Below are 26,790 nucleotides of genomic sequence, written 5' to 3'. Positions count from 1 at the left end.
AACTTGCTAAGGCAAGATAAAACACCGAACCAAAGAGACTCGAAAAAGCACATGAGAACCACAACAGAATAGATCATGAGTAAGAATAGTTCTGCCCCCAGGCTTAGTCATGCTGGTGCTGCATGTGCTGTATTAGACCTGAAGCGTGAGTAAAATCAGCTAAGGCCAGGAGTAAAATTTTCCCCATTCCAGGATGCAGGAATGAACAACAGGAGGTGATCAACAGAGGTATCCCCATTTCTCAGTGCAGCCTCTATTGCTGGTGTTGGTAACATAACACTCTGCTTTTTTATATATACAGTGCCTTAGATAAAGGTACATTACAGGCCAGCAAATTTTTTACATGTACCAACAATTCACTTCAGCAATCACCTTTTTGAGAACAAGTGGCAGTGGATTTTCCCCTTCTAAAAAGTCAGGGTTCTCAGTCTCCTCCTCTGTCTTTGAATTATTCATAAGAATAGATACAAAATGATCAGATTTCAGCAGCTCCTTTAGCAAACCTGTAAAAGGAGGAGCAAGAATGAGCACCATACCAAGCAGCACAGTGAAGATTATATTAACACATGAGTATTTACAGACTAAGACTTGTTGACAACTTCCTTCCCTGTCCTGGAGGGCCTCACCTCCAGTTTAGGGAGCTTCTTCTCATTTCTCACTTTGTTCCCAGATACTGCCATGACCCCCATGTCTTGCAACCCCTTGTTGCTGATACTTTTTGCTGCTCTGACCTGCTCTCTGTTCCTTCTCAGAGTCATGTATGTACACAGGTGCATCTCAGGAGCCCTCTACTTGTGTTATCTTCTATTAGTAACCACACCTTGAACTGTTTCTTGGGAGAGCTCTTGACCTGTATTCTTCTCCAAACAGCCAGTGACCCCAACAATAAGACATTTTCCCTAGAACACTTCCTAGAGAACAGGCCTCTATTTTCTCCTTCTGTTTTCACAGGCTCTTACAGAAACAGCTGTGCTCACCTAAAGGATACCCACACTCCAAAAAACTCCCAGTATAGATCACTGCTACAGGTATTGATGAAAATCATCAGTACACATCAGTAAAATTCACAAGGGTATCATCTGAGCTACAGAATTCTACTTTCAAAGGAATCATAATCTATTTCTAGTAGTTGAGTAGATAAGCTGAGGAGCAATCCAGTTCCTGCTTGCCTCCTTCTGGGAAAATTAATTCCCTGGATGGTTTACAAACAAGTGATGTCAGAAAGGCTGAAATTCTGCTCCCCAGCAACAGCTGAAACATGCAGTTGGAAGGATAACTGAAAAAAAAGTTCCACATTAGCTCTATATCTAATTAACATGATGTCACACATCTGAAGACCGTATTTTTTAGACTCCATCCCACTGCTCTACAGAACCCACCAGCCCGTGCACAGTATTTGCATTCAGACACTTTGAGGGATGCTCAAGCCATAGCACAAACTCTGAAGAGACTGAAGATTAGTCAGTGCTGGGCAAATGTGAGGCATCAGGGAACATGGGGACCTGGGGGTGCGCAGCAGCAGGGCTGGGCCACTCCATTGCTATGGAGCAACAGAAAGGATTGACAGCTTTGGACTAACAGCATAAAGATCCTCTACGGAATGATCCACATTAGAGCATCTAAACCAGCCAAGGATTTCTTTCTCATTCTAAGCCTTCCCTTGCACCTTGCAGTTTCTCTCAGCAATGCCTTACCCAAACAATTAACCTGCAGCTCCTTTGTCTGTGCACACCCCAGTGTATTCAAGAAGACACCACACAGCCTTTCTTCAAAGTGTCCTGAGAGCCGTTCTGTGCCAACAGGAGAGGAGTACAGCTTGCCATACAAGTAGCAGACAGCAGCCTTTATACCTTCATTTGGGTACATCAAGCCCATCAGCAGATGATCCACTAAATTATCTAGTATGAGGAACAGGAACAGCAAACATTCACTGACATTTTAAAGTCACTAACCTATTTCCCTTGAAAACTTGCAAAAGCCTACTGGACAGATTGGTGTATGCAGGTTAATGAATGCCACAATTAGGTGATGTGCTCATCACCATCTGTCCCCCTGAACAGAGGTAAGGTAATAAACAGCTAGCAGAGCTCACTGCTCACTATGTGAAGATCCATCACCCCAGCTCCCTCCACAAACAGTTCAGCTTGTTCACCAGACCCCTCAAGCACTGGATCAAGGAAAAAAAATCTAAATGTATGTTGCCTGTGAGGCAGACCCACAACCTCAGTTCACAGAGGCTGCTTTTGCCTGTCAAAAAGCACAATAACAAGCCTGCTATGAAGGTTCTGACCTGTATCCCAGGATGCCTGAATGCCACTCTGACTTCTGGACAGGCTTCTTGTGTGACCTTCATGAACTCGTCTGGGGGACAGGGGAGTGCATGCATGTGTGTGTACTGGGGCTGTGAATACCAGCCTTCAGTGGGACATGACATACTACTCACTGTGCTTTCCCACCAGTATATCAGCAAAGCCTGGGATGGCATCTGCCAGCTTGCCCAAGAGAGAAAATGTGGGCAGGCTGCTTCTCATGGTAGTTGCTTTGCACAGCTGTAGAGGAGACAGAAAAGGAAAATGTTTCACTGATGAGGACACAGTCCAAAGGCAGAAGTGCACCCAAACCAGCAAGTTCCCAGTGATGCATAATTTTCCAGAATAGGATCTTTACCAAAGATGGGTCCTCTTCACCACTTAGGATAAACCACAGGAAAACCCTGAATACCACACTAAGCCTCCAAAATGTCTTTAAATGAATTCAAGGAATTGCTTGTGTGTTGCTCTTTTTCCTCTTTCTCCCCTACACCTCTTACATGGGCAGATGAACCAGATTAATTTCTCACCACTTTTGCTACTTCCCTTTTTTTGTACCCTGTGGGACCATCATAAACTTAGGAATGAAGTAAGAGCACAGGCTGGGAAAGCTCCTCACATAACTGAAACAGTAAAGTAGGAAAAGAAGTATCTGAGGAAACCACACAGCTTCATAAGAGTATCATGAAGCCCTATGGCTGAAAGGCATCATGAGAATATAAAAACTGCACAGTAGATATTAACACTGACAACACCACAGCTGGGAAACTGGCATTAGGACATGCAAGGTCAGGTTGGATAGGGTTTTGAGCACCCTGGTCTACTGGAAGGTGTCCCTGCCCAGGCCAGGAAGGTTGGAACTAGATGATTTTTCCGGTCACTTCCAACCCAAACCATTCCATGATTCTGTGATCCCACTGCTACATCTCAGTCTTGCAGGGCCACTCGTTCCTCAACCTCTGAAAGACTGGAAGGAAGGGGAAAAGAACTCATATTCACTGACCTCCTTCTGACTTTCATCCAAAATGCAGTATAAGTACTGTTCTGACTTCAGCTCCACAAGAAGCCGCACCAGAACTAGGCAGAAAGAACAGGATCAGTAATACACCCACAAGAGCCCTCACAATCCATCTTCTACAGGGCTTTAGCGGACCAGTGAGCAAAGAGCTTAGAAATTAAATGAGCACAGACGTGCTGAGAGAGCAGGGTTACAGCAGCATTCCCAGCACTATTACTTCTGATAGCCCAGCTCAAGCTCTCTGAGGCATCATTCCAGGAGTCCTGCTTGAGCTGCACTACAAACCATGCATGGAAATGAGCTGCAAGCAACAAAATGAGCCTCAGGACAGCAAGTAAACATAAGGAATCAGGAAAGGAAGGGGGAAAAAGCCTAGCTTAAAAGCATAAAGAATTATGGTAATTGAATAGACCAGGCTTCCTACTGTATGAAAGCTGGCCTTTAAAAACGCATGCTTCCAGAGAAAATATCAGAACTGAAACTGAGGATCCTTAGATTCACACTCAGAGCTCCCCCATCCCCTGCTAGTGTCCCTAAAGTAAGTGAAGTCTATCCCCATTGTAGTTATCCCATATACCTTACCAGAAAGCAAGGTGCCAGGCACCAGAGTGGTACTGTTCACCTCCTCAGCCCCAATAAGTGCTGTTATTGTTGGTTCATTGAAACCTTAAGAACTCTGTCAACTCTGTACTAATAAGAGGAATCAGCAAGAAATTATGTTTGCTAGGCAGTGGCAACACATCACCTGGGGTTTCCCAAACAAAATCACAAGGGAGTTGCCTGATGCTGGCAGGCTGCCTGTGCCTCTACACATATACCAGCAAGCCAGCTGCAGGAAGCGAAGTTCCTCTTCCAGTACTTCTAGAACTGGCACCTGAATGTTCAGCAGATAAAATTTTGGCAATAGCCCTTTACTGAGACACTGCACACATTTCTATGCAGGATTTGATAAGGATGTCTTGGATGTAGCTTCCTGTCATGGCATGACTCATTTGGAAAACCTACACTTTTGATTCATATCCCAGGAAAGTATTCTAAAAAGAAATACCAGGGACTTTTGGGTTCACCATTTCTTGGTACATCCAAGGCAATACTAGACCTGCTTAAGCTACAGAGTTATGCATCTCAGCAGAAGCATGTCTGAGACAAGTGATTTATTGATGGTTTAATAGCCCTTTCTTGCCCCAAACTCTCAGAAACTTAAAAAACTTTCAAGACTTAGGCAACACTAATTTAAAATTCCTCTGTTAGAGAGCATCCATCTCTCAACAGACTGGTAACATGATAGAAAGACTTCTCCACTTTTCAACCCCATTTTAAGCAAGTGTCTGAAAACTAAAATCCCTCTGTAAGAAGTTTGTCATAGCTCCTTTTACCCTTCATGGCTGGACATGAAATGCATCATTGCACTGCTGATATCTCTAGACTCAGCAGAGGTGCCCAGGGTTAACTGGACTGCAGAGATTCCTTTGTCAGCCCTGCAGATGTTTCCTTCAGTTTTCAAATGCGGGACTGCTCACAAAGAGGAATCTGCAGCCTGTAGAGCTAAATCACAAATACCCTCTACTCCTGAGGAAAAAGCAGTAGATCCCATTGATTTCCATTTGCTTTGACAATTTGGTCAGGTCCAAAGATGCCACAGTTGAGGCAGTGTTACCCATCTGATATTAAATTCATGACACACACAGAACCTGTGAGAGAAATGTTAAATATTTAAATATGCACACACTCCCCTGGCCCCCAATATTGGAGCAGACCACTCATTTTTGTTGCATGGATATAGATGAAACTGAAACTATGTTGAAGCTGAGCATCTCACTATAGGTATCAGACAAGGCAGATTCTCCCCTTCACAAACTGCCAGTAATTGAGATGTGGCACTTGTCTCTCACCTTCAACTAATAGGTTCAGGGCACTGCTGTCTTCCACAGAATGCAACATCCCTACAAGATAAACCACAATAGGTCACGGAACTCATTCGTGCTTCTGATCACCAGTGCTGTAATTCCTTCTTGTTAAAAAGAGCTGAATGTTTCTTCAGAACTGTTTTGTTTTCCATGCTTCAAATGACACTAGCCTGATTTTCTCAGATGAGGGTGGATACTCTCCAGGAGTATCACAAAAGGTGCCTCCATAAGCAGGACACAGGAGCATCAGACGCTCGGTTCTCTTGCAAATTTATGTGCTTTATAGTTGAAGTCAATGGCTCCACCTATGTCAGGGAGTATGTAACTGCTGCCACCACCACATCTCACTGTGTGTATCCAGTACTATACATCTGAAACAACCCCAAAACGACAGAAGTCAAAGCCCAGCTGTGAGTTTTGTCCTTTGTGTCCTCCATTCTTACCAGTTACTATGAACAGTCTTCTCCTTCCACAGTACTGAAAATCCTGAAACCAAATCTGAACACCAGGTTTAAATCATCCAGAAACTATTCCAACATTAAACTGAACCTGAAGGCATCACTTCACAAGTTCATTTTACAATAAAATTGGATATATTAAAATAAACCACTGTCTGACTCTACTACACCCCAGCAGACAAAAAACTCTACCTCCCAGCCCCTTCCAACCTATAGCATCAGGCATACGGTTCAGATCCCCACTTCTGCCACACTGAATCACTTGCTTCAATACATCCTATCAAGCTACCTCCCCCCTGAAGGCTCCATGATGTCTCAGAATTTTGATCAACTAAAGCAATGGTATGACAGGTGAAGAAATTACTTATTTCCTGCCTCATTTGCCCAATCCTTAGTAACTCTAGAAAAGATTTGTATACAGCATTATTGAACATTACAGTATTAGCTGCATGAAATTCAGACATCTGAAATATACCACCTCATACATAACACTCCACACTATGTCTCTCTTCCGCCTGTGCTTATTCCAATAGTCTCTCTCCAAATGTATTTTCCTGAATTCACTATTAATACTTCCTCTACAGCACTGCTCAGACTTTTGGGGGGTTCCTCTTACACTCTTGCAGCAAGTGATCCTCGGTTCATCCAAGATCTATTGAAAACGAACATGCCATTGTTTGTAGCCCCAAGCTTAGACTGGGATTCCAACTGCTCTAAAAATTACACCAAGTACAGTAAAACCCAAAGCTGTCCTCAAACCACCCAATCATAAAGAGAACTCTCTTCTCAGAGAATTATTAAAGCAGACAAGAGCGTTGAAATGCATGCACAGCATCCCTGTCTTCTGGAGTATTTTGTGTTAGGGCCATACAGTTTAGGGTTGAATTGCCCACAATCACCACTCTTTCCACTACTCTGAAGGATTATGTGTGCAGAGATTAAAAAAAATTGTGCAATTAAAATAACGAACACTGCATGAAGTTCTGTTTCTAACAAAGCTGCTTCCAAAACATGCACAACGTAATTTATGTGCAATCAACTGTTTGAACGATTCAGTGTTTCAAAGCAGGGATAGAGTCTTGCAGGTTACTTTTCCCCAAAGAACAAGAATTATCCATGATGTGCAAATGAGATGGTGGGACTAAAGGAATCTGGTATATTTGCCCTTTAAAGGGACTCTTATTTCTAACCTCCACCTTTCCCTTCCTGCCTTACTGTTCCCTGATGTAGACCACTATTTCCTCTCCATTAAGATTTTAGACGTTTCAAAGACATCTCCCTGCTATGCAAACAGAAACCAGTAAGAGAAGTTCAAGATCACAGAGACTTACTGGAAAGACACTTTCTGACATCCTGCTGAACACTATTTTGCTGAGGCTGACTCAACAGAAAGCAGTAGGTTTTAGTTATACAGCAACAAATATTTACACAAATGTAAAGTGATGGTGTAAAAAAAAACCCTCTACACAGATTTGTGTTTTGCACATTTGATATTAAATCCTGCAACACCTTTGCAACACAAAGCTCACACTTTGATTTGGCTATGAATCTTCATGTAACTCCAGAGGCATGAGACCAGAATGGAGGGCGCTCAGGGAAGAAAAAAATGTCAGGCACTCCCTATTCTCCAGAAAGACTTTACAGGTAAGTCAAGATACTTTGGAAAATTTCAAGAACTTTATGAACGTACCAATCCTGCACCCTGGGGAATGAGAAAATTAATTAACCTATTCTGAATCAGTGACAAGCAGTTTTCTGCAGGGAATAATTACACACATAACAGAACGGTGGAAGAATGGAGGTAGGCACCTTAATATTCTTTTGCTCTTTTTTTTTGGCTTCAAAAGTGGGGAAGCTTCATACGTATTCAACAAAAGGCACCTGCCTCCTCCCTGCTGCACCAGGCCTCAGCAGAGCTCTTACCAAAGAGAGTTCCTATCAAATGCATGCACACCCTCTCGTCTGGTGCCAGCAGCTGGACGACTGGCAGCGCCTGCCAGGCCAGGGCATCCTGGAGACGGGACAGGACGTGCTTCTTCCGCACCAGCTACGGATCAAACACAGCAGCCCATTAGGCCTTGGGCCCGAGCCCCGCGCCACTCCCACCACCCTGAGGGGAAAAGGGCCACCAGGGCCCGGGTGCCGAGGCGACAAGACCGGCCAAGGGCTACACCTGGCCCCGGCCCCAAACTGAGCGCCGGAGAGAGCGGGCCGGCGGGGCAGGGACCGCTGGGGGGACTCCGCGGCCCAGCCGCACACGGGAAGGGGCGGCAGGGCAGGCGCTGCCCACCGAGGCGCTGCCGTCGCCCAGGGTCTCCACGGCGCAGGCGAGGCAGAGCGGCGGGCGGAGCGGCAGCGCCCAGCGCGGCCCGTGATCGCCGCACGGCTCCGCCATCGGCCGCCGCCGGGGCTGCCGTGCGGCTCCTCCCGGCCGCGGAGAGGGCGGCTCCGCCCCGGGGCCGCCCCCGGCACCGCCTCCCTTCCGGCGGCCGCAGCAGCGCTCCCGCCTCTTCCCTCAGTGCGCGCTCGGGCCCACAGCAGCGACCGCGCCGCGGCCATGGTGAGTGGCGTCGGGCCCTAGTCTCCTCTTCCTTCTCCTCTTCCATCTTCTTCTCCTATTCTTCCTTCTCCTCTTCCTATCCCTCTTCCTCTGGAGGACCTGGGGTAGAGGCAGGCCGCCTGCCGGCTGCGCGGCGGGCAGCACGTGGAGGCCGTGCGGGCGGGGATGCGGCCGGTTGCGGGGGAGGAGGCCCGGGGGTCTGGCGGTCCTGGGGACACCCGGTAACGGGGGACTCGGTGTCTGGGGTTATCGCCGTGCCGGGAGCCGGAGAGACCGCGCTTCTGCCAGCACCGGTCGCTAACGCCGCTTGGGACCTCGCTGCTGTGCCTCCCCGCTGCCCACGTTGGCGTTTAGAAGCTACGCGAGGTTTGCAGAAATAACCCTGATACGTGCTCTGCTGGTGATTTCTTCAAAATTTTTCTTAGTCTGTTAATTTGCTCTGTTAATTTGGACTGAAGTGCTTAATTTTGTGTAGTCTTAGCGGTATAAAACGCCTGAAGACTGCCCCATAAGTGCAGTGCTGCTGGTTTGTAGGGTGTAGATTGTGAGTAGATAGACTCTACTTTGATGTAAAGCATATCTTTCTTACTTTTCCCCTTTACTTTGATACAAGAAGAATCCTTACTCTTTTAGGAGTAAAATGCAATGGTATTTCTTCTGTATGGGCAGAGCAGAAGAGACGCGACTCCAGAAATCAATATATGTGGTGGACATGATGCCTGTGCAGTGTTGATCAGACCAAAGCCTCTTTTGCTCCTATTGTAATATTCTTTGCTTTTTCCTTTAGAGTGAGGCAGAAGTGAATCCCAAAGCTTACCCGCTGGCTGATGCACAGCTCACCAAAACACTGCTGGATCTTGTGCAGCAATCCTGCAACTATAAGCAGCTACGCAAGGGAGCCAATGAAGGTGAGACTTGTGTGTTGAACAGTGTGCTTCAGGTCATAACAGGATTTTGTGAGATGCCATGAGTAGAGATTGTCTTCTGTAGCTGTGAATCACTCATTTTATATAGATCTGGCAGTTGCAGGTGTCTCCTTTCTCCTCCTTCAAGCCTGTTTTAACAATATTCAGGGACAAAACTAAGCTGTAATTTTTCCATGTTTATATGCAGTTCAGGTAGATTCCCAAATTGTGTTCCTGGTGCATGGTTTGTAATCATGCATATTTAAGTGGTGTTTTGGTAAGTGGGATTACCAGATGCCTAGCCAGTTCAGAACCATTAAAAGATTTCGGTTTGAAGGTGCCTCTAGTGCAGCCTGCTCACAGAGTGGTTCCCTTCACAGTTGCTTGGGGCTTCACCTAGTCAAACTTGTATAAAACTCACAATTCCTCAGGACAGAAACTCAGTAATCTCTTAGAACCCGTTTCCCATGCACTAGATCTTCTTCCCACTGATGCCTCTTTCAGCATCTCCTGAAGTTGTTTTACATTAGATGTGCTTTCCAGAAAGACCTAGACTGACTCTCCAGTTTCTTTTACAGCCACCAAAACACTGAACAGAGGGATAGCAGAGTTCATTGTGATGGCAGCAGATGCAGAGCCCTTGGAGATCATCCTGCACCTCCCTCTTCTCTGTGAGGACAAGAACGTACCTTACGTGTTTGTGCGCTCCAAGCAAGCCCTGGGCCGGGCATGCGGTGTTTCCCGGCCTGTCATCGCCTGCTCCATCACCATCAAGGAGGGATCACAGCTAAAGCCTCAGATCCAGTCTGTACAGCAAGCTATAGAAAGACTTTTGGTCTAAGTGCCCATGGGTGTGTGTGTGTGTGTGAAATAGGAAAGTGCAAATTAGGGGAAATTAATGTTTAGCTTCAGTTGAGATGATAGTTTTGATATCAGTGTTTCATTTCAAAATGCCACATTTTTGTTTAATAATGGCTTAATTCTTAGTGTTTCTGCCTCCTATTCCCCCACTTTTCTATTATTCCACTCCAACATATTCATTCTCATTGTATTACTTCTTGAAAAATGACTGTGCAACTGTGTTTCCTGTTTTATGTTTAAAAGAAAAAAAAGTTCCCCCTTTGTCTTCCTGTCTGCCTGCTCAGGGTTTTCTTAACCCACCTGTCAGCTTTCTCTGTGCTGCAGCATTCCTGCTACGTTTCAGCAGGTGTGAGTAACTGAGTTTCTGAACGGTTTAGGCTTTTGAGGAAAAGGTTCCCTGTGTTCAGGCTGCTGGAGTCACTAAGTGATGGAGCAGCACAGGCAGGTATAAGGCAGGCAGCAGCCATCATGTAGCAGCAGATGGAGCCAAAATCAGCGCACACAGCACAGCCGTTCTTGAAACAAGACAAGAGACTTCTGTAAGAGATGCACGGGGAGCAGAAATTTTATGGCAGTACATAAGGGGAACTCTCTTAACTTGATTATTTTTAAATACTGACTTTTTAAGAAAAAATAAAAACGCTGCAAAGCCAAATAGAATTGTCATTCCCTTGGTGAAGTATTTGCAACTAACTGGAGTGTTTCTGCTTGTAAAGCTAAACTGCTCACAGGTTGCCTAAAGGGTATTGCAGTGCAGTAATTTGTACTCCTTCAGTTTTCTTTGCATGGACTGTTACCACAGAGGTTGGGCTTCCTAGGAAGTACAAAAGACATGGCAGAGAGCAGCCTGTTGTAGCTGATGACTACCATACTCTGGCTGTTAATATAAAAAGTGCCATGCTTTTTAGCTGCTGTGCTCTAGTCACCTGACTGAAGATGAACCTTTTTAAGTCATGGCCAAGGAAACAGAGTACAAGTCATTTTTCAGATAAATTAATATGTGTCTCAAGAAAAGAATGCTGTTATCATCTCATGTCCTGGAAAAGCAGCATGGAGCACCAACAGCAGTCTGGATTAGTGGTGGTTTTATGGACCTAGTTTTAGTTAAATGCATATTGTATAAAAAAATCCACTTCTGCTCTGATCAGAAAAGTTTAAACCCCTGTGTTGGAATATCAAACCTGTTTCCTATTGCAGGATGCCAAAGCCAAATAGTGTGGAAACTCCGTTAGATGCAATAGCAGAAGGGAAAATAAATTTTCCTGTAATGTTTCCACAGAGGCACTAACTTCATACCTGTACTAAGTACATCCCAAGCAGAGGAAGTCAGCTCATGAAAGACTGATATCATGTTTGTATATTTTTGTAAATGGCTGATACCAGTAATCCTTGCTGAGGTGAACTTGATACAAATACTTCAGAATCCTTTTATTTGTATGAGGTTTAGAAGGGCTCAGGAACCCTTCTACTGATGCTGACTGTTGAGCTAGTTGTGCTTAGAACTACAGCTTTGCCAAGGATTTTCCCTGTTTTACCAAGACAGTTGATGTAAGAAAAAGCACACAAGGAGCAGAAATAAAGGATACTTGAGCAAGCAAAATTGTCTTTTTCTGCTCTGAAGCATTCCATTGCCATCTCTTTTAAACTTCTGCTTAGTGTGATAGCCTGCTATTAAAAAGAACAAAAAAAAAAAAAAAAAGCCAGGAGGCAGATCTAACAACCTACAACAAACATGCCACAATCATACAAAGCTTGGAACTGTGTGCCTGAGGGTTAGCAAGCCAAGAGAAATGTTAACAAGGGTCTTAGCAGAATTCAATTCATGGAATTACAGACAGAATAATCTCACTATTCCACTCTTCAAGCCTTGCTAAGACAAGCGTTTACAGTAACTTCATTGCCCAAGAGCAAAAAAATCTTAAACTGAGTGCTTGGGCAAATATTTTACAAATAACTAATCCAGGCTGATTAGAAGTGTAACAGGTAATGTAGTTTCAGTACTGCAGAGCTCAATGCAGGCTAGCTGCTCTCTGAAGGACCTGTGGAGGTATAAGTGAGCAGCATGCTGGCACAGCTAGGACAGTCACAGTGCCAGAAGCGTGGTCACAGCTGGCTCCACTACACATGCCACACTACAGACTGGTCACAGGACAGTTTGTGAGGCACACATGGGAATCTCTGGATGCTAAAAACGTCATGCAGTCCAAATGGAACACTTCAGGTCTCCCATGTTTGTGTCCCATAGAAAGTTAGAGTTTCACTAAAAGATTAGTAACTTCTAAAGCAAAAACACCTCTTTATTGATTTTAGTCATCTTGCACTGCAAGACAGGTGGGGGGGGCATGCCAGGGATGGAAGTCTAAAACCCAAAACACCCAGCTGCAGCCTTTATGACCAAAAAAGTAAAAATACTGTGTGTAACAAGGTCTCGCTCCATAATTTTCTATTCTTCTATTTTTAAAGCACAGATTTGAGTAGGGAAGCCTGCACAATAGTCTGACTCATATTCATGTAGAGAGGTGGTAAAGGTCTATGCCATCTCAGTAATTTAATTGGGATAAATGCTTGCAGCCTTTCGGGAAACACAATTTGTTTTCCATTTTTAAACCAGCTTTTGCTATTACCATTTAAAAATTGAAGACCTGTGTGTATAGGTTTGTTAAGTGCCAGCTTTCTGCCCAAGGGATTGGATACTGCTTCCCAGTAATGATTTTCTTCTTTTAAGATCTGCTGGTAATATTTGTAATGGTGATGGTGGAAAAGAACCCAACTTGATTACTAGTACTGATACTGACTGTCTTGGAGAGTAATACATATTTATACCCTTTGTTAGGACACAGACTTAACCTGCTGCTTGATTTCATGTGGTGCCATTAACACAGATCATTGTGTTCTCTAACACTGAAGTGAGTTCTGTCTTTATGATGCACACATGGCATAGTCGGTGTTGCAAAGGAAGAGGTGTAACTTTATTAAGAAACCAGCAAGGCACAACTCTGTCCATGTGCAGTGGGTGACCTGAGTTCAGAAGAAATTCAGTTCTGCCTTTAGCTACTGTCAACAGAATCCAACTTTGCAGATGTCTTAAACTGCAGTGCAAGATGTAAACAAAAGTATATATTCATTACCATCTGTTAAAACCAGGTGGGGCAGTGTTCTTTATCTCTTCCACGACCCTTCCTCCCTCCAGAGGGATATCTTCTGTTAATGGGCCGTTGAGTCAGTCACTGTATGACTGATAAAATTACATCATCTCATTGTGAGATGCTCCACCCAGGGGAGGAGCCAAGCATTCCTACCTGGATAGAATCTGAGACTTAGAACACTGCAGTCAGCCTTTTTCTTCTGGATTCCCAGAAGACTGGACCCATCTACACCACCACTGGACCTTCAGAGGAAAACTACACCCTTCTGCAGGATCACTGCTTTAACAGATCCACATCTGTCACTCCAGGAGGACTGCAGCCACCATTGAATCAGACTGATACCAACACTCTGACCAACAGGGTGTCAGGTTGTATTCTGACTCTGTCAGAGGATTTTTTTGTACTGCTACATTTTTATTTTGATTTTCCTAGTAAATAATTTTTTTTTTAATTTATTTATCTATTCCCATATCTTTCCCTGAGAGCCCCTTAATTTCAAAACTATAGTAATTCAGAGGGAGGGAGGTTTACATTTTTCCATTTCAAGGAAGGCTCCTGCCTTCCTTAGTAGACACCTATCTTTTCAAACCAAGATAGCAGAGATGTTTCACAACTCAGTAGAAAGTTTCTCCACTGCTAGAAAGAGCAATATTTAGTTGCTTTCATTGCAAAATTAAACAGATACAGCACCCACACAAGACAATCAAAATTCTAAGCAGACTGAAGTAAACCAGGGCCTTCCTCTCCAGTTTAGCGCCCATTAAAGTATTCAGTTAAAGCATCCACAAGCTCCTGCTTCTTGCTTCCACACCTCAACCTCAAAAACCTACATGCATCCTTCAGGACAGTTACGGTGAGCTTGCCTAGAGTACCCTTTTGCACATGACTCCGCAGCTCATCTTCTGAGACTTCTGCCTTGGGCCTCTTCTCAGTTTGACTGTCAGAAGCTAGAAAGATACATTTTAGACCAAATGACTTAAGACTTTAAAAATTAGAAAGACATCAATGTTTCTTATACATACCATAGTTAATGGTTATTAGCATTAAAACACCATGCTCTAACAGCCATACACTCACAGACCTAGTTTCCATGTTTTCTTTTAAGAAACAGATGTCAATATGTAAGTCAAGCAGTATTTCATTGATAGGAATGATCTTAACTGATTCACGAAGTATGAAACTTTGTGTTCTGATAAAAACATCACCCTCCAAATGAAACTTTTAAGGGATTCTCATTGAGACAGCAGAATGCAATGATTCCACACGGAGCTCAGCTGACACTCACTTTATGCAGTTTTTCATAGACTCCCAAATTACACATGGACTTCAGCATTACTTGCATATTTAGCCCTTAAGATGCCCATCTTGGACTTGCTAAACAGCCCATGCATAAGTTTGCTCCCTCACCAAGACAAACTGAAAGCATGAGTGCTTTTATTATTCTGTCATAAAACAGAAAGTTGCTGAAATTATATATACATCTTCTGCAGTCATTTACCCATGTTACTTCCTATACTTCACTCTGCAGTTTGTCGCTCCAGCAAGTCCCCAACTGGATACCACAATATTCTCTACTCTCTAAGAATCAATACTGGATATAATACTTCATTGTGGAGATGGGGCAGAGTTATTGCACAAGCAGCTTCTTTAAACTATGAGACAAACTGAAAACACAGAACCTTCTGAACAGAATACAGACATTATGTTTTGTGTCTGCACCACTGTTATTTACCTTGTTTTCGCTTTACACCCTTCTCATCAGGATTGTAGTCAGGGGGATAAACCAGCTGCTTAAACTCGTCCACCAGGTTGCCCAGTCTGTGGCTCATCTGTTCAGACTTTGGCACTGGCAAAAGATAAAGATTTGCCCTCTCAGGAACAGTGTGATCACAAGAAAGTTCATCTGACAACAGGGATGGCCTTGTGTAGACTATCAGTTCACCCAGTGGGAAATATACAATGCTCATTCTATAAAACCATTAGGGTATGGAACCACACAATACTTTATTTTGTACTATCATGTTAAACATTCCCCAAGAAGGGACTCAAAAAATATGAACCATTCTAGGTATGCCGACTCCACTCTATGTTGGGAAGTAGCACCAGTTCATCAAGCACTCAGCTGTAACTTGAGGGTCTACAACCACCAGAGAGACCCCTGGGACAGAAAAACATGTGCACAAAGGAGAACTAACACATGTTAATGATTGTTGGGGAAATGATTGCCACATATATGTTTCTTCTGGGAAAACCTACAAAAACAGTTTTTTCTGTACTAGAGATGCACAATTTTGGTGGAGATATCCCTCATGCATTCAGCACTGTAATAAAGAACACCTGCTTCTTAAAGCTGCATTGGTGCTAACAAGCCTGACTGTTTTTCAGTACCACCACCAGACACAACTGTGCTTTTGTAATAACTAGTCTGCAAGTGTCCTGCAAGCATGCAAAAATGCAAACAATTGTGTTACAATACTCCCAAATGAGAAATTTACAGCTCTTGGTAATATCAAGAGTTTGGACATCTGGAATTCTGTGTCCAGTTCTGGGCTCCCCAGTACAAGAGAAACATGGAGCTCCTGAAATGTGTCCAGCAGAGGATAACAAAGATGATTACAGGACTGGAACATCTTCCTTATGAGGGAAGTCTGAAGGAACTGGGCCTGTTCAGCCTCCAGAAGAGATGACTGAGAGGGGAACCTCATCAATGCACCTAAGTATCTGAAGGGAGGGTGTCAAGAGCATAGTGCCAGGCTCCTGGTGGTGCCAAGCTACAGGACAAAAGTCAATACGTAGAAACTGAAGCACAGGAAGAGCCATCTGAACATGAGACAGAACTTTACTGGGAAGGTGACTGAGCACTGAAACAGGTCACCCATAGAGGTTGTAAAGTATCCCTCACTGGAGAAATAATTGAAGAACTACCTGTGCAATGTGCTGTAGGATAACCCTGCTTGAGCAGGGAGGTTGGACCAGATGACCTGCTGTGATCCCTTCCCTCCCTGATTATACAGGACAGTTACATACAAACTCTCCCAGTCACCAGGTGGCAGCACTGCCCCCAGCAGAATAATTCTCTTGATTCTGTCCATTTATCACACTGAAATATTAATGAGAATCTTGAATAGAGGATTTTCATAGAAAACAGTTCTCACCATAGGAAAAAAGTGATTCAATTTTAATTTTGGATGGTAAAGTGAGCAATTTTTTCTTTACCCTAAAATTGGCAGCAATAGAAAATAAGGTTTCCGTATTTCAGAATGGACACATCTAGAATCCTGTAGTGAAACTGCACACAACTGAAATATTTCTCAAAAGACATTTAGGTTTGTAGTAGAACATATTTGACTTATAACAAAGCCATGAGTCCCCTACCCTGCCTCCCTTCATATCCACCAACAGCTCTCACTTGTAAGATCCTCAACTTGTTCTGGTTCCATCATATCCAGCGCCAAAGCCTCCAAATTCCTGAAGTGCTGCTGCAAAACCGGGTTCTCAAAGCTGTCAGGCCTGTCAAGAAACCCCCAAAATGTCAGTGCATGCTGCCAAGAAGGCAGACAAAACACTTAAGACCTACCATCAACTTATTTCAGAATAAAACTTCCCTCTTTTCCACACAGCAGTCCATCACAACAGAACTGCTTTTCCTCTTTTCAATTTACTTGCTGAATCACTATCCTGTCATGTATCAACCACATAAGAATGCTGTGTGAAAGTCAGAAAGTTGTATGAGGCAAAAGGAGATAGTAGCATTACACTTTAATAACAGTTATGGTGGCTTCCAGGTATCTAAGAGAAAAATCTCCCATGAAAGTACTTAGTAGCATTTATCCCAGCTATAATGAAAAGAGAGGCCTAACTCTTCTTTCTGAAGTGCTCTAATTTAAATGATCTGGGTCTGATCTGCTGTAGAGTGGCAGAACCACAATAAAATGTGATACCTCTGCAACAAATGACAACAGCCCAGAGAACAAGAGCAATTCTACAAAGAACTCTAGAACATGCTACATAAAGCATTGTGGTGCCTGGGTATCCAGAATGATTAAGAATAAAGTTTGGACAAAGCTACTGCAAAGAGAAGCAATTTCTATCAAAATACATCAAATCTCATCTCAGGAACACCACAGCTGAACAATGTGTGCAACAGAGCAAGCAATGGCTGTGCTTTCTTCCCCATGCCACCCCATGCACCCTTTTTATCTCCAGGTACCTGTATTTGAACCGCAGCTTCTGAATGATTTCCTTCATTTTGTCTACCTGCCCTTGGCTGGCTGGCACGTTTTCTGTAAAACCAACATTACGTTTGTCATCTGCGTAGGGTAGAAAAATCATGTGGAAACCTATAGAGAAGAGAGGGAGGAAGACAACAGTTACACAGAAGTATGGTCTCAAAATAACGTATGGGAAAAACCAAGATGGTTTGGCCGAAGTCTGATGACTCCAAACTAACTCCCTGTTTTGTTGTTAGCAATAGCAATCCATAATACTTCCAAGTGCCTACAGCCTGACACTCCCAACCTCAATATTTGTAACCAATATGACTAATGGCTTTGTGAAAGACATTCAGACTAAATTCATAGCTAAGACTTGGATACCAGTGACTTGCTTTTTATGCAGGACATCAACTAGTCCACCTCTCCCATGTCTTACTCGGTATGAGCTTGAAAAAGATTTGTTTGAAAATCAAGTTATTGCCCACATTATTCTGAAATACTTTACTTTGTACAAAAGCAGTGTTACTTCCCTACTTTACATTCTCCCAGAAGACGTTTTTGCACTTAAAGAGGTGAGAAAATGCAAAACAGCAGGAGTCAGCTCCTTAATCATTCCCCACTTGGCTGACATGGCATGAGGCTCACTATATGTGAGATTATTTATTTAATATTTTACAATGTATTCAAGGATACAATGTAATTCAGGAAAAGACATTTTGTCTAGTCTTCAAATAGGACAAAAAGACTCCTAATTTCTACATCAGTTATTTGAATCTGCTAAAAAGAGGCAGAAGACAGGGAAAACACTCCAGCCAGGTCATACCTGAGCAAGCACTGATGCAACTGGGGCTTTAAAAATAGATTCAACATCAGATGTTTACATTGACAAAACCAAAGAAAAGGAATGTTGGAAAGCATTTTCCCCAGTCTTAAGGGAGGTAGCACTAAGAATATTTTTCCTCAATACAAGACACCATTACACTTAACTACATCCAATCATGCAGGGAAAGGCAGCATCTATTCCCACACCTGGAGGGGCTGTCTGCACTTTCTGCTCATCCAGCTCTTCCTCCTGGGGAACCAGGGCCACAAAGCGAGGAGGGACATTCCGGCGAGGGGTGTATCTGCACAGCATCATCATCTCCCTCTCCAAGCATTTCATCAATAGGGCATTAAACAGCGTTGTGCTCCCTGCAAAGGAAAGAGTGGATTGGTCAGACTGACAGCTTTACTCCTTTGTTCTGGAATATAACCCTAGATGTTACAGTTTCAAAACCTCTGACTTCTTTGAAATGCTTGCATTATTGTGGAGGTAAAAAGCAAATTTTGGAAGGGGGAAGACTCAAAATGGACAATGTCAGTGAGTCTCTTCTGACCAGCAGTGAGAATTTCACTTCTGGTAGAAGAAGTGAAATCACTACCATCTGAGCAATGGAATACCATGAAATTTTATCTACAAAGTCTATTTCTACGCATTTGCCTCAGGTGTATTTCACCAGACATGGTAGTCAGGGAAAGACTGACATATAAAGTGTCAGGAAACTGCAGTTAGAGAAGCAAGCATAAGGGGTCAATTCTTTAGTCAGACACTGCAAAGCCTTTGGTCATAACTCAGCCATCTTTATCCACTGCTAGAATGAGGAGCTAAAGGTTTTTTCTTACTATTGCAGCTTGGAATATATTTATAGACAAACAGAGATATATATACATATAAAAAGGCAAATATAAGCAGTTCTAAATGTCCTTGCCTTATCTCCCCTGGTTTGCAGTTAAGGTTTTTCTTTTTTTGTCATTGGTTGTTAGTTTTGTTTGGGCTTTTTTAACCATCTTTGCCTTCTTGTCAGGTACTAGGATCCTCCACTTTCATGAATGGGTAAAACAAGTACTTTGTGACTATATCTACATGGTTTAATTAGCTGCTTGTCATGATGGATAAACATGAAGCACAATTGGCTCTTCTGCTATAGAAGGAAACAAGAAGTATCTGCAGCTGAGAGGGGCAATAATAGTTAATTCAGTTCTTCTTAACATTAGCAAGTTTTTAAGTTAGAGCTTTTACACCCAATGATCACCACTCAAACACATGATGAATCAGCTGGTTACACTAATGCAAGGTGGTAAATCTTCTCTTAACTTCTTTACTTACCTCTCACCATGGAGTCCTCAGGATAAATGAACTGGGAGGGCCTGATATGGTGGTGCTGTTTTAGCATTGAAAGTGGTTTGAAGCCAATCAGAAACAAACCCGGAGAATCAAACCGTTTTAATTCTTCTGTCTCCTCTTTCTCCAGCACAATCTGTCGTTTTCCATATGTCTAAACCAGGGAAGAGCAGATGATAGGGCTGCCAGCATAAAAAAAAAATGGGGACCAGGAGGCAGGACAGAGCAGGAAGTGCAGGAAGAAGATGCAATTGCTGTGTTCCACTACTGAAAAGAAGGTTATAAACAAGACACTGTAAACCCTCATGAGTAGCACACACTGAAATGGCAAGTGATGCTGTGACCATTATTCCAAGGGTAATTCTACCTGAACATAAGCAAAATGCACTTTTCTAAGAAAATGGCTAAGCCCTGATACAGAGAGACTGTCACATCTCATCTCTGGAGTTCTTCAGAGCTGTCCCAAAATAACCCTGAGCAGCAACCTGATCTGGTTTTGTGAGTCTTGCTCTGGGCTGGGTTGGACCAGACTTTTTCAGAGGTCCTGTCCAATTGTAAATTTGCTTCAGCAGATGCAAGTCAGCTACCTACTCCTGACAGAAATAGCGACTGAGAAACAATGTTTCTGTAGCACCACTCATGCATCACAAAATCAAAACCATGTTACAGTCCAGCTACTGAAGGTAGACATCAGGGCTTAATGCTGAGCTCTTTCTCTCCTATTGTTTACTTTAAGAAACTAATATCCACTATAAATAGACTTAATATTCCATTTTAAGACAACAACTTTAAGATCTATTAACGTGGAAGAAGACACAAAGCACACATGTGACAGTACACCTAGCAACTACATAACTTGTTTTGAAATAAAGCTGTGCCTGATCAGAACACGACACTCAACTTATATCAGCCAAACAGGAAAGCAAAACAAAGAAATATGTATACAGAAACCTCCAAAGGTATCATGCCTTTTGTTTGGAAAACAGCTCCAACTCCCCTGTGTTGAATGTTTAACAAAGTGGAGCAAATCCATTCCTAACGAATCAAAAGCCGATGGCAGTGGCAATGGCACAGGGTCACACAAGGTCAGGCTCTGGCAACCTCGTTCAGCCTTACAGAAAGAAATGACCTGTGTTCCTGACAGCACTTCCACCAGCAGCTATGCCTTCCCATGACAGTCAAGTCAGGGAGACAACCCACTCTCACCCTACAGAGCTCACAACACAACCAGCCTGATCCCAGGTGCATACAGATGCAATTATTTCTGGATCTCATCTTGAAAGTGCAATACAAACAAAAGCAGCAAGGGAATTGGCATCTCCCTCACACATCCCAGACACAAGACAAAGCAGGCACATAACCAATATATTACCTGAGTCCTTTTAGTGTCACTGGGCAGGAGCAAGCTGCCTGTTTTTCCACTGAACATCCTTGTTTTGATTTTAACTGGTTCATTAGTTTCCCGATAAAGCTTCACCGGATATGGTTTATGAGCTTTTTGAATAAGGCTGTAAACACCAACAGAAAGTGCCACATCGTTGCTCAGATGCAGATTTAGCCTGTGTAAAAAAGCAGAAACAGACTTGAGATTCCTGAAAAATTATCACTGCAGAAGAAAATCACCTCCTCATGTAAGTTATTTCCTCTGACCTTCTCCTGTTCTCCTCCCCCAAAATCACATATATCTTTGGAAACCTACTATCAATTGAGCCATAATCTCACTTGCATAAAAATGTTCTTGCAATATCATCATTTCTGGTGATAAAAGTTATCTAAACACAAGTAATTTATCATATTTCTCTGACCCTTTTTTTCACTGAAGGGCAGCTATGCTCAAACAGAGCACAGGACAACTCCCCATCTGGGTACCCCCAATTATGCTTATTGTAATGTCTATATGAATTCTCATTGTTTTTTGTGCAGAAGGCAAAATTCTCCCCCAAAAAACCCACTAAGACAGAAATACCAAGATTTAAGAAAACACATAAATCAGACGTTAGAGAAAAAATTAGGTGTAAATTTTAAAAACAGAGGTAATCTTCAAGTTATGAGAGCAGAACAGTGAGTTACTACAAATGCTACTTTCTCTCTTGTAAAAGGTATCACTGGTATGGAATTCTTCCTCCCCAGCTATCAGAAAACTTGAAGAACATTCCCAGAAAATAAAGCTGTGAGCAGGAGAAAGAATGCCAGTAACAACAGCTCAGGTTGGGACCCTTTATAAATATTTATTGGAAAAAAAAACACTGGGCTTTGAAGTTCATTCCCTTACAGTGCTTCCACATCATTCTGCTATGGACTCACTCCCTAAAAAAGCAACTGTTATGGATCATGTGGTTCCAAAAATACTTTCTATCTGCTTTGTCAAGAGCACTGTAATCTTTCTTAAGCATCTCTAATCTTTTAGTAGGAGATTAGATATATCAAGGCTGTGTGAATTCATGCCAAGTACCTAGACAGGCTGGCAACAGACAATTATTTAATAACAGGCCAAAATACGCAGCATTCACATTCAGATGAATTTTCTTAAGTTAGTATTGGCAAGAAAAGCCTAATTTCAATAAGATTTCACTATGAACTATTTTTTAAGTACTTGGCAATTATGTAATATTTTAACAAACTATAATTTCTGGCCAAGCTCAATACAGGAGATATCACACAGGGGAAAAAAGAGGTTCACTCTGCTCTTCTCATCCACAAATATCCTTAGAAACTACAGAAGAAACAGCAGTCTTGGACTAAAGAATTAAGATTGAGGAATGTAAGCACTGATGCTTTTAAAGACCAGTCATTCCAGAAGAGGAAAGTAAGATGCAGTCTGAAAATAACATCAGGTGCCTCCACTGAATGATGTATCATAACCAAGTACAAACCTGACTAAAGCCCGTTTCTTTGTCTCCTTTGCTCGTACTTTCCTCATGAGATGTTCCAGTTTCTCTGACTCTTTAGGTTGGATCCCAAGGTCCTCATCCTCTGCTAAATTTATAATATCCCTGTAGAACAAAGAGATATCAAACCCTCCAGGCTTCTTCAAGTGCATAAGGTCCAAGATGATACCTAGAAACAATGGAAGAGATAGGAGAGGATCAGGAACTTTTTTCTTGCATCAGCATGTATCTCACCACTCTCAGATTTCTCTATCTACACAAATAATTTAAGTGAGAATAAGCTCCAAATTGTCATCTGTACCAGATGTGAAATATTCTAGAGAAAGGGGTGATTCTAGGGCAAGAGGCAAAACACATTCTTTCATTTCAGTCAAAATAATGCAGAACAGAAAATGTTTCCTCTCTAATTAAGAATCTGGACAGCATTGAATATGAAATGACTCTGATAAGCTCCTATAAAACATAATCTTACCTCAGGCATAGAGAGGAGTAACAAGTTCAGAAAATCCCCCTTCCCATAGTTATAGAGGCTAACGGATTAAGGAAACCTCACAGCTTCTAGATCCAGGACATCTCCTGAATCCCAAAAACACTGGTTAGCTCAGCTACATAGTTGAACTAATGCTGTCTACTCTCTGAGCTCAGGCTGATGTCCTTCAGCTAATTCAAAATGGAACCATTAAAGTAATTTTCCTTTCATGTTAACTTGGAGTTACTGCTATTCCCTTCCTGGAAAATGGTACAATAACAAGAAAAAGCTTATTTTCTTCGCCCCCTCATGTGCCCATTTATGCTACCCAACTAGAAAGAGATCCTAGAAAACAAGTGCTAGCTAATGGATACCAGATCAGAAAACATATATTCTAATTTAGATTAGATACCAAATTTCTAGCTTAGAAACTTTCAGAAACATTTCCCAGTTCTGATGATTTTACATCTCTTTCCATCACAAACTAGTAATGCAGTTAACATCTGCTGCAAAGATGTGTCACATTTATTGTGCCTAAAATTATAAGGGGAAATAACGACCTGTGTCTCTCAGATCACCAGCTCTGGTCCTGGCCAGCTTGGCTTTAGCACTGTCATTGGCATGAGGGTTATCCTCATTGGTGAAGAGCATGATCCTCTTATGGCTCAGCCTGACTCGGACATCACTGAAGAGATTTGAGCAGGCCCAGAGCGCTTCACCCAGTGAGTAGTCAGCATTGTGGCCAAAGTTCTCCCGGAAAAGTGCTCGTCCTTCGTCTCCCCTGTACTGGTCCAGCTCCAGAACACGCTTCGCACCTGGAGGGGTAACAGCACTCACATGCATTAGAAATTCAGAAAGAAGTACCACAAGCTCTTCTAAGTATGCACAAGGGGTCCCCAAGCACCTCCCAAGCAGTGTCCTTCCAACACCTGGTTGAGAAAACTGTCCAGCATGGCCTAACATCTGCAATGTCACAAGCCAGTTACCACTGAAAGCACCTGCTAGGGCCAAGAGGACACAAAATGCCCTGGCACCAATGTGGGCTCTTTCTGTGGAGAAGGGAAGCAGACAGGGATCTAAGTACTGCAAACCCTCTCCACTGAATGCCACGTGCTCAGCAGCAAAGGCAGCAAACTGCATCTGCTGCAGAGGCACAGCAGACTGCTGCACCACCACAGAGAAGAAAGGAGCCTGAAATGCATCCTGCATCTCCACAGCATGCTGGGAAGGTGGAAAGCTCCACCTCCTCCTTCCTCACCCCTCATGTCAGAGAGAATCCACCCAGAGGTGAGATGAAGCCCACAGATCACCACGAAGAGTACAGCAACATTCAGATCAGGCATCCACAGCCTTGTTGCAGCTCTGAGGATTACTTCAACCCAGCTAGAACTCCTTTTCCCACCTGTCTCACAGCAGGTTCTGTTTTCTTCTGTCACTCTACAACAGGAGACAAACTTTCATTTTTCAGCCACTGCATTCTGCAGAGCTTCTTCCTTTGTCCTTCACTTAAACTCTATAGCACTTAAAAAATCTCATTTGAAAATGTTTTCTTCTCCCTTTACTACCTTATTTTCATCTCCTCATCTGTCCTTTAATGTGTATGTTCATAATTATGTATTCCTGAATAACCACCTATAGCATCTCTTCCTTCTCCAGAGCACACTGCTCTCCAGGGGCAGCAAATACACAATTCTGTTCCTTTTGAACTAATGCTTTAAGTTTTAGCTTTTGTATTTTCCAGATTCCATACTGCACTGGTATATAACTCTGAAGTCCATATAAAGTGTTAGCAAGTTCTCTTCACAGGGGAGTTAGACAAAACAATCCTTTTCCAGCCTGAGAACCAAGGACACTGTTACAGCTTCAGGCCCAGCAAGTATAAACTACAGGGAATTGAGGAGAGCAATCTGGGAGGATGGGATTTCATAACCTGAAGCTGTAATTGGACAATTAATCCTAATATGTAAATGGAAAAAAACATAGAAGTGTGAGAACTTGTGACTTGGAGGCCATCTTGGGTGTAGCCTCAGCCAGGCTCTTGTAGTGCCCAAGGTGTATCCTTTGAAGGCCTTTTAATAAATACCTCCTTTATTCCTTTCACACTGTCTAGCCTCACAAGGCATCAGAACAACACCCACCTTTCACCTGCGCTGGTTTTATCTGCATGGAGATGCTACTGCCTCTAACATGGGAGAACAGATGAGCAGGGAAGAGGAGGAAAATGGAAAAGCAAGACCTATAACGCACTGTCTGCCAGAAAAAGGAGAAGAACCTAAGGCAGTACTGTCAGGTCTCCATTGTAATAAATTCTGAAAATAGGAAAAGGCATAAATCTTTCAGAAGCCCCTGTGTTGTTAAACCTGCACCCCCAGTAAAGAAAATTAAATCAAACGTCCTCAGAGATAAAGGCTGCTATTAAAAGTTGTAGACAAAAATTCCCCCAGAAGACTCTCAACTGTCAGACAATCTGTCACCACTACCATGTATTCTTTGCACTTCTCCTACTGTCTTTCCAATTCAGCAACCAGCACTTGTTATCAAGCAGATGGTATGTAATCTTAAGAAAATGAAAGAAAGAAATTCAAGAATTGCAGAACTTATTATGGAAACAAGAGATGGAACACCGCAAACAGGCTACCATGTTGAACCACCTTTCCTAGCTGACACTGCTTGAGCAGGAGGGCTAGACAAGACGACCTCCAAAAGCCCATCCAACCTCAGCTATTTTGTGATATTCTCCATCAGCTGGCATCCATGTTGCCTTAGCATGGACATACACTTTTCTGACAGACATTCAAGAGTTCTGTTGAGGTTTAGCAGACAGCAAGTGAAGCCACCACATTAAAATATAAGAAAAGGCATTGAAAAGGATCTGAACCAACTCTAAGAGAAAATGCTAGGCCCTCATGAAGTTTCTAAGCTTTCAATAAATATCTAAATCTATCCCCACCACTAACAGTGGATTTCAGATCTCATTTTAGAGAGATTAGTTATTGACAATGCTACTACACCAATCTCCTTACTCCATCATTTTACACAACCTTCATACCACTTTACCTGGATTGTCCAGCTCCTGGAGAACATAAACGTGCTTGAAATCTGCCGAGTTCTTGTTGTTTTCTGTACCATAGAACACAACACTTAACAGGTCCCTGTCACTGCTGATAATTTTGCTGGTATACACATTCCGGATGCACTGAAAAAAAACGTACGCAGGTCAAAATTGGAATAAAACAATTTTTAGTATGGAGTGTGAAAGTCTTGCCTTAGCAATCAGCATTTTATCCATCCCTACCTGGATGGTCATGTCGAAAGGAGTCTCTGAGTCCCCATCGGACTCGAACATAGCCTTGGAGGCATCCACCAAGAAGATGAGGCTGTCCCGGCCCGAAAACCTCTGCTCCGCTACGGAACGTGTGGGGGAAACAGTTTTAGATGCGGCCCCTCCGCCCGTGGAGCCTCAAAAGCAGGCAGCGGGCCCCGAGCTGCCCTCCATGAAGGAGTGGGGGGCACTTACCGACCGCCTCAGCCCCTTCCTCCTCTTCCTGCTGCTGCTCCTCCTCCTCCTCCTCCAGCCCCTCTCCCCGGTAGAACGACCCCCACCCCGCCATGGCTCGCGCGGCGCCGCCGCCGGAAGGGCCCGGGGAGCTCGCGCCAGACGCGGGGCTCGCGCCGCACGGCCCCACTCACGTTCAGCCAACCGCCGCTCGCCAGATCGCCACGCCCCCGTAACAATTCTGACCAATGGCGAGAGAGGGAATGAGCCGAGTCCCGCCCCCACCCGGGGAGGCGCCCCTCCCCTCAGCGCGGATTGGCTGCAGTGGGGTAGAGAAGGGCGGAAGGATCTCACGCGTTGCGCGCGGCTCCGAGCCTCAGCCAATGACAGCGGAACTT

At 43.4% G+C, this 26,790-nt stretch overlaps 3 protein-coding genes across 10 annotated transcripts in view; 1 reads left to right on the top strand and 2 right to left on the bottom strand.

Moving 5' to 3' along the window:
* The window catches only part of LOC102106387 (coiled-coil domain-containing protein 134), a 46,144-nt gene extending 38,032 nt beyond the window's left edge, over window positions 1-8,112 (bottom strand). For 6 of the 8 annotated variants that reach the window (XM_088055510.1, XM_088055504.1, XM_088055508.1 and 3 more), the window contains exons 1-7: window positions 7,983-8,112; window positions 7,616-7,739; window positions 5,220-5,270; window positions 3,313-3,386; window positions 2,444-2,549; window positions 1,695-1,898; window positions 373-503 (exon numbers count right to left, since the gene is read on the bottom strand). In XM_088055510.1, coding sequence (XP_087911636.1) covers window positions 373-503; window positions 1,695-1,898; window positions 2,444-2,549; window positions 3,313-3,386; window positions 5,220-5,270; window positions 7,616-7,739; window positions 7,983-8,087 — 795 coding nt within the window. In that variant the 5' untranslated portion in view covers window positions 8,088-8,112. The remainder of the gene's footprint in view (window positions 1-372; window positions 504-1,694; window positions 1,899-2,443; window positions 2,550-3,312; window positions 3,387-5,219; window positions 5,271-7,615; window positions 7,740-7,982) is intronic. The other 2 variants (XM_088055506.1, XM_088055505.1) reach the window with 2 other exon arrangements.
* Window positions 8,113-8,171: 59 nt separating this feature from the next.
* Window positions 8,172-10,678, top strand: SNU13 (small nuclear ribonucleoprotein 13). The gene is made up of 3 exons (XM_005527670.3): window positions 8,172-8,252; window positions 9,040-9,160; window positions 9,736-10,678. Exons 1-3 carry the CDS (start codon window positions 8,250-8,252, stop codon window positions 9,996-9,998), a joined length of 387 nt encoding a protein of 128 aa, XP_005527727.1. The 5' UTR covers window positions 8,172-8,249; the 3' UTR covers window positions 9,999-10,678.
* A 3,133-nt stretch (window positions 10,679-13,811) lies between these two features.
* On the bottom strand, window positions 13,812-26,534 carry XRCC6 (X-ray repair cross complementing 6). Its single transcript, XM_005527669.3, has 12 exons — window positions 26,414-26,534; window positions 26,192-26,301; window positions 25,954-26,092; window positions 23,457-23,711; window positions 22,413-22,596; window positions 20,912-21,098; window positions 19,525-19,693; window positions 18,408-18,569; window positions 17,375-17,504; window positions 16,574-16,674; window positions 14,897-15,010; window positions 13,812-14,111 (listed from the first exon to the last, which is right to left on the bottom strand). Exons 1-12 carry the CDS (start codon window positions 26,505-26,507, stop codon window positions 13,915-13,917), a joined length of 1,842 nt encoding a protein of 613 aa, XP_005527726.1. The 5' UTR covers window positions 26,508-26,534; the 3' UTR covers window positions 13,812-13,914.
* Window positions 26,535-26,790: the final 256 nt, after the last annotated feature.

The sequence above is a fragment of the Pseudopodoces humilis genome, chromosome 5, assembly GCF_049639895.1.
Source record: "Pseudopodoces humilis isolate 2021_Gansu_Grassland_sample_001 chromosome 5, ASM4963989v1, whole genome shotgun sequence".
Taxonomy (NCBI): domain Eukaryota; kingdom Metazoa; phylum Chordata; class Aves; order Passeriformes; family Paridae; genus Pseudopodoces; species Pseudopodoces humilis.
The sequence above is the reverse complement of the archived record's forward strand: the minus strand, read 5'-3'. Positions and strand labels throughout refer to the sequence as shown.

Coding starts and splice junctions, on each gene's coding strand:
- SNU13 (XM_005527670.3), top strand. Junction 9,161..9,735: donor ACGCAAGGGAGCCAATGAAG/GTGAGACTTGTG, acceptor TTTCTTTTACAG/CCACCAAAACACTGAACAGA.
- XRCC6 (XM_005527669.3), bottom strand. CDS start 26,507: ATGGCGGGGTGGGGGTCGTTCTACCGGGGAGAGGGGCTGGAGGAGGAG. Junction 26,302..26,413: donor GGAAGGGGCTGAGGCGGTCG/GTAAGTGCCCCC, acceptor CACGTTCCGTAG/CGGAGCAGAGGTTTTCGGGC. Junction 17,505..18,407: donor AGTGCAGACAGCCCCTCCAG/GTGTGGGAATAG, acceptor TCTTCTCTATAG/GTTTCCACATGATTTTTCTA.